Genomic DNA, 7,184 nt, shown 5'->3' with positions numbered 1-7,184 from the left:
CAGCAGGATGTGTTTGAAAAGTCAGCGCTGGGGGAGAGGGAGAGGCATTGTGTGCGTGTGTTTGTGGGTGGATATGAGAGAGGTAAGGCATGTTTGCAGCATTGCAAGGGACCAGGTGGCAGACTGCAGTCAGGCAGTTCAGTGTGTGTTCTGCACACACTGCTTCTTCCACAGCAACGGCACGCACAGTATCGAGCTAGTCCAGGTGTTTCTTGCACAGCCCCATATGGTCAATGGGCTTCATGTTTCTGAATCTGAAATGAACACCTGCCTTACATAAATATATGTTATATCAGGCAGGTATTCAGAGTCATAAACAAATATATGTTTTCCTAGGTTGCTGATTTCTTTAGCATAGAGAGGGTGTCTTTCCAAAGTGGCCGACGGTCCAGAATTGAACCAGACATAAAGCATACTTTAATTAAAAAAAACCCACCATCTGATTTCTTCCCATCACCCCACCCTAAAATTTCTGCTCTGTTCCCAGTGGCAGCAGCCTGTTAATATGCATCCAGCCAAACCCATGCACCAGGTCAACCCATGCATTTCTATCGAGGGTTCACCTGGTATCCAGGGAGCCATGGCTGGACACCGGGTCAACCCCCATTCATTCCTGTGGTGTCCAGCGGAAACTTTTCTGAATCCCACCCGTGCACCAGGTCAACCCGTGCATTTCTATGGCAGATTGACCTCGTGTCTGCGGAGCCACAGACAGGCACCAGGTCCATCCCCATTCATTCATATGGCAGGTTGACCTGGTATCCAGCCAAAAAAAAAAAAATGTCAAAAGTCCCACACAGGCACCAGAACCAAATGGTTAACAGAAAGAATTAAACAGGATTCTTTCTTGAAAGCATCTCACCAAAAGAAACCACTAGAGCTGATCAAGATTTCTCACCCACAAATATGGTAAAAAAAATGGCTTCTTTAATTAAAAAAAAAAAAAAGAAGCAGTAACTCTTTGCAGAAGCTCGTCACTGTTGATGTTTCCCGTTTTATAGTTTTTTCCACAGTCTTTTAACCAATTTTTTGGCACCGTTTTCATTGCTCAGACTGCAATTTTCTCGCTGTACCCTGGGTTTTGGGGGAGCAAAACGTTTTAGAAACTCTTGTTTTCGGTGATTCTGTTTTAAAACAGTATTGAAAAAGTGGTGGGAAATGGGGCAAATTCTGAACCCTGCGAAGTGGAAACAAACTTCCTGTGAAATCTGTTCTTGCAGGCTGCTCTGCTAGCAAGCCCCTTCCCATTCTCTCTGTCCCACTCAAATACTTTCCCCTGATCCCGCTCTTGTTCTCAGATATATGTTGCATGTACCCAACTTGGATGCACCAGCAAGGCTATACCTGTTTGCTGGTGGCCACTTGGTTTCATATACAACATAAGCATCTCCTTGCTTTGTATTCCTTCTGCTTGAGTTTGTCTACTGTGATATGGTGAGCAAACAAGGGATTGGAATTAATTAGGTAACTTTAAGAGGAAGGGAGCTGTTGGGGACATTCAGCGGTTGAAATGCCCTTGCCCATTCCCAAGGACAGAACAGGAGAGCATCTTGAAGGGTCAAGCAAGCATGCGGGCATATCAAGCTACCTCCTTATACGTGGCCTACCGTCCTCAAGAGCTTCTCTTGCAAATGCTTTTCTCGGTCACCCAGACGGCCCCGGCTTTCTTTAGCGCTGCAGTCATCAAGTATGAATTCACTGACGTTTGAATTCAAGTGGCACGTATTTAATAGTGCAGTTACCTAGGTCCTCTCTCTTATTGCATTAGTATGTCGACACCACTGTCTTACTACAGGGAAGGAGGAGTGTAGGGGCTTCGAGCACAGGTTGTATAACATGTCAGGGCTGTTTCTGAAGTCCCGCTGATCCCCGCATGCTCTCTCTTGCAAGTCTTTAATCTGGAAGCATCGCTCTGTGTCTTTGATTCTGCCAGTGTTAAAACACACCCTGTGACCACTCATCTGTTGAACCATGGCGCCACAGACATCGTGAGCTTCCAGTCCCTTCAGATTTCCCAGGAGCAGCTGCTTCGCGCCATAAACATGCGTTCTGAAGAATAAAGTGCTGTAAAAATGCACAGACCCCCTGGGCTCGTTGTAGCTGCGAGCGTTAGAGGAGGCTTAACTAAAAGATAAAAAATAAACAGCAAAACAACATACGTGCAGATAGCAGCATGGTATCACACCACTGCTCCATATCAAGGACTACTCCCTTGTCTGGCTGAGTAGTTTTAAGTCCCCTGCAGCTATGATGCCTTTTTATGCATTGCTTGTTAATATTCAGCTGATACAAATCCTTTTCACGGCCGGGCATTTATGGTGAAAACCTTCAGAAATGCTTCTTGTTTTAAGGAGTAATGTGACTTTTTTGTCTTTGCAGACAACTCTTAGAGTCTTTGCCACATCAGTAGGAACCTGTGGCTTTTCGCTGTTCAGAGCTGTCTCGGGGAGAGAGGCTTTTACAAGAGCAATGAATGACACCAAACGTGGCAACTGCATCAAGTATTCTGCATAAGTGTTGTTCACGTAGGGCTGGTGATGGAAATTTTTTTGCAGTGCATCTACCTTCACGTGGGTCACAAGAGCACATCATTTCCTTTGGAGGGTATTTTTGTTCCTTGTATCTGCCCGGTATCGTGCACGCCAATTCTCTGCTAGTAGGTAAATGTGAGAAAGACCGAGACGAAGGCAAGACGGAGAGAATTTGGGCAACCAGTGTTACTATGGTGGGCGCAATGTCTCTCTACAAGCGAATGAGTAAACTGAGTCCGAGGACGTAGTTCCCTATTTAAGTATTTACTATAAACTAATGACAGAGCTACCACAATGGAAGCATCTTTAATTGGAAAGTAAGTCTGTGTTTTGGAGAGGACTCCATTCGACAGCAGTTTGGAAGTAGTTAAAGACCTATGGGTTGCTTCCCTCGAGATACTTGTCCTGCTGTAACTCAACTTCACTGCCTCCGAGACCTTCCTCTTTGATTTCAAGCAGTTTCCTAATGGAGGGTATGCAGCCTTTCACCCCTAGCTCCTGGGCTGCAGGTCAGACCCAGCCAGAGGGGACTAGAAATCGCAGTCACAGGTGAAATGATGTTCATTCAGCATCATCCCCCAAATCCTTACTGACTTAGCCAAAGGCTAAATGAGCCGTGGGCACTGAGCTGCCCTGATCCTCTACTGCTGCCCTACCCATGTCCTGAGCAAAGTTGGAGAAAGAAAAATGTCTTGGATTGTCCCCAAGCCGAGCGAGGAGTCTTCTTTTCTGTGCATCTCTTTGCACTTTGTCTTCGCTCGCTAGCCCTGGGCACGTGGGGGGAAGTTTGCACTTGTGTCCCACCTGTTGCCGAATCCACGGAGGACGCCACTCTGTACCCGTCAATCCACAACCCTTCGGCCATCCTGAAAGCATTCAGATTAAATAAATTTCTTTTAAAGAAAGCCCTCTGGCATCGCTATCTGCGGATTATATTCTCAGAAGAACTGCTGCCCCCTTATTTTGTGACGTCTCTCTCTGTGCAACTTTGCTTCCCGGCGAGCTGGAGATGAAATGGAACCGATTTGTTGTACATGTGGATTCTGTAGCAATAGTTTCCATAGCGACGGTATCCAGGAGAACCGCGCTCCCTTTCCCATGGGAGGTTCTGGTACTTCAGATAGCTCAGGTACTTTAAACAAAATTAAAAACCGAGCCTTTCGTACACTGGAAGTATTCAAGTGGGTAGGAGTAAGCGGCACCTATAAATCAGCACTCGTTCTCAAGCAACTGTCGAGACCGAAATGATTTCTGGTTAGCTGCCAGTCTTTGCACTTGCCGGGTTTGTTTTCCCCCTGTGCTACAAACTTTTCCCATTGGGGTGGTTGTCAAGAAGGACAGTGCAGCCTTAATAGCATCCCTAGTTAATTGTTATCTGCCGCATCTTCTCAAGAAAGGAGCTGGGATGGCTTGTGCCACAGGATGCCTAATTTAGCATAGCATAACATGCTGCTTGGGAGAGTTTGGAGCTGAATTTGACAGGCCTACAGGGCAAGGGAGCTGTAATAGCCCCCAGGAAGGGCCTGGACTGGGAAAGCACTCAGGAACTCAGAAACCCTACTAGTAAACTGAAGCATTTGGTCACTGTGCAGGCACTGGCATTAGAGACTTTTCTCCCTTGCTGTAACTTCTGCCTGGACAATGTCCCAAGGTTAAGCATCGCTGTCTATTTGACAATCAGGACCCGTAGTAGAGATGATATCTTTTATTAGATATCATCTAATAATTGGTCTAATAAAAAATATCATCTCTACTACGAATCCTGATTGCCTTTTCCTCTAGACCAATATGGCTACAACCTGGATACCGGACCGTCGTATTTGAGAGATGAGTTAGGACTTTGCAGTCCATTTAGGCCTTCACCTTTCTGCCGGATCCCATTAGAGCTAGGGTTTACTCCTACTCAAAAAAAGGAAAGCCCGCACAAAACAAAAGAGCAGCAGCATAACGTTCCCTCTTGCCTCTTCCCGTCCTCTGCTCATTCATTAATCAGCCTTGATATTTTGGGCTAGTCACGAGGCTCGGTACCAGGAAGGTTTCATAACTTTTCTGACTCCTTTTCCCAGGTCTGTATGATCAGAGAAAACAGTCCAGGACACTCAGAGCAGCAGCCAGTAATCTGCCGAAGCCAGCTGAAATCTGCCACTGTATTTAGGGAGACTTTGTTCGCTGTTTAAAAGCTGTGCTGTGTCCTGACCGAGGTTCACTCTGTGCCCATTTTTCAGTGCATGTATGGTATGTGAAGGGCCAGGGACAGAGACGGCATGGTCTTGTGAGTTAGTTCCCCTGGCCGTTAGGGGCAGCGTCAACCAGAAGTCGAAGAAAACCTAGGACCACCCCTGGGTTACAGGCCGTATGCTAGTCTGTCTGCTGGGGTCAGAAGGACATTGCCCTGCTGGACAGCTGTCTCCTGTTTGCAGGGGGATTTCTTGTAAGCAGCTGATAAAGGCCATTTTTGGAGATGCGATGCTGAACTAAATGCGGTGCTGTTCCAGTCTAGTTTGTTCTGTATTTTCCCCATCTTTCTCAGCAGTTCACCCTCCACAGCACCTTTTGCTTGCTCTTAGTGCTGGGGTCACGCTATCACCCTGCTACACTGTCCTGCATTAACAAACTGGCAGAGCCTGCCCTTGTTAAGTATTGGCGTAAGCAGCATCATAAGCAAAATAGCTACGGGATGAGCTAATAAGTATCTCCAATGACAACTCCCATCGGGAAAGCAACTCCTTTAACCTCCGTGTCCCGGAGTCTGTGGGCTCTGCTTTCATTGCCAACGTGAACTGAATTCTTCCTGGTGCTGCCTCCTTCAAGGCAGGCTGCAGTTCGGGGCTCGGGAGTTGCAGCCCGAGTCCATTCTCCATTTATTTCTGTCTTGCTTGAGGTTTCGGCTTTATGCAAGCTGACGGGGGACCTAATTAAACCATGGCAAACAAGGAGGGAGAGTACTGCCATGCAGTAAGGGCGAGCACGGCTGTCCCGAGGAGTTAACTAGGCAGCCTCTGAGTGCTGGAAAATGCCCAGCCTAGAGATCTGTGCTTTTAAACCTGAGTAATATATTAAAAATTAAAATAATAAAGGGAAAAATAAGGATTGATTCTGTCCAGAGAAGTTATGAACTAGGCTTCATGTTGCCACGGGTGTTTTGCTCTGCTTGCCATCCTACTCTCTACTCACAGGCAGATATTGCTCTTCACTGCCCTTTTATGAGTCCCGAGGGGCTGGGTGTTATCTCCGTACGCGGAGTGCGGCAGAATGGTGTCCCCGGATGTATCCGGACCCCACCTATTCCTCCCACAGATGCCTGCTCAGCATCAAACCTATTGACTGTTATTGGGCCTCCCTCTTTTGGAGTGGAAGTGGAGTGCCTAATTCTTTCCGGACTTTGGCACAATCCTTCATCAAAACCCCACCTGGTCGAGGCATTTTCTCGACCACAGGTTCCTAGCAACTGCAACCCATAAGCCAGCTGGTGCCGTGTCCATCAGATCATTCAGTACATCGGGATGTGTGTAATCATCTCTGCTCTCTACCCCACCCCGCCATCCGTTGTGTCCAGCCTACAGCATCCTCCAACAGCCTACGAACTAAAAAAATCACAGTGCAAAAAAGTAATCGCGTATTTGTCAATTTTTAATCAGTTGGAGGCCTGGGTTCTTAAGCCGCATTGGAATTTGCCACTGCCTTACAGCTCATAAATAATATAACGTCAGATTTCTGTGCTAGCTCCTACCGTAACCCTTGGTATGAATTTAAAGTGACTGCAAGTTTTATGATCGGCTGGGAGCACTTGCCAGTAATCACTATGCACAGAGAAGGAGACTTTGCTTAAGTCAAATTTTGTTTCTCTTGGGTGTGAACTGCATGCTGATGGGACACCTGGCATTGGAGGAATGCGTTATAGCACTGGGATTCTTTTCCGAACGGAGAGATGCTCCATTTCTGATGTCGGCAGAGCCGTGGGTTTAGCAAAAGGATGAAACGGAGGGCCCCCTGCCGGCTATCGTAATGACGATGCCCTCCGGGAGCATCACCCCTTCCCTTCCAGACTCGTTTTATTGTAGGATGAGTTTGAAACTGTGAGCAACGTTACGTCTTTATTGAGGGCCCTCCCACACTGTGGGCTTCTTAATGGAGGCTAGCATGTTATGGGACACTGGATTTTATTGGCGCTGGCTGCTGGATCTTGCTGCCTTGAAACTGCCTCCAAAGGCATGCTGGGGACAGAGCCATTCTTAATTTGCAAAGCAGCACTGTGCTTGTCGCCCTGGCAAGGGGAAACTGCTGGGGTAGGCGGTGGTTTTTAAAAAAAAAAAACTGCTGCCGCAATGTTCTGCTAAAATCCTAGGGACCTCAGGAGGTCACCGGGGCCAAACCCCTTGCTCCTGGCAGGTTCATCCCTAACAAAACCATCCCAAAGAAATGTTTGTCCATCCTGAGCTTCGAAGCCTCCAGCAGTGGAAGCAACGTGTTCCCAAACATCCCCCCATGGGGAAAAATGTTCTTTCTAATACCCCCCTTTAAATCTCACGTGTTGCAATTCAAGCCCGTTCCTCCTTGTCTTGCCCTCTTTGGACAGGAAGAAAAATTGATCACCATTTTCTTTACTTATAACGTCCCCCCATTTGTGCCTGAAGCCTGTTATCAAGTCCTGCC

The 7,184-nt window shown here is 47.2% G+C and overlaps 1 protein-coding gene across 13 annotated transcripts in view; it reads left to right on the top strand.

The window, feature by feature from the left end:
• Window positions 1-7,184, top strand: part of KAZN (kazrin, periplakin interacting protein) — a 236,425-nt gene that overhangs the window by 170,763 nt on the left and 58,478 nt on the right. The window contains exon 2 of one of the 13 annotated variants that reach the window (XM_025198105.1): window positions 2,380-3,660. The exons of the other annotated variants lie outside the window; for them this stretch is intronic. Within the exon in view, the coding sequence (XP_025053890.1) occupies window positions 3,546-3,660 (115 nt within the window). The 5' untranslated portion in view covers window positions 2,380-3,545. The remainder of the gene's footprint in view (window positions 1-2,379; window positions 3,661-7,184) is intronic. 13 annotated transcript variants of the gene reach the window in all.

The sequence above is a fragment of the Alligator sinensis genome, unplaced genomic scaffold (genome assembly GCF_000455745.1).
Source record: "Alligator sinensis unplaced genomic scaffold, ASM45574v1 scaffold569_1, whole genome shotgun sequence".
Taxonomy (NCBI): domain Eukaryota; kingdom Metazoa; phylum Chordata; order Crocodylia; family Alligatoridae; genus Alligator; species Alligator sinensis.
Note: the sequence above shows the minus strand (reverse complement) of the source record. Positions and strands in the feature narration are given on the sequence as shown.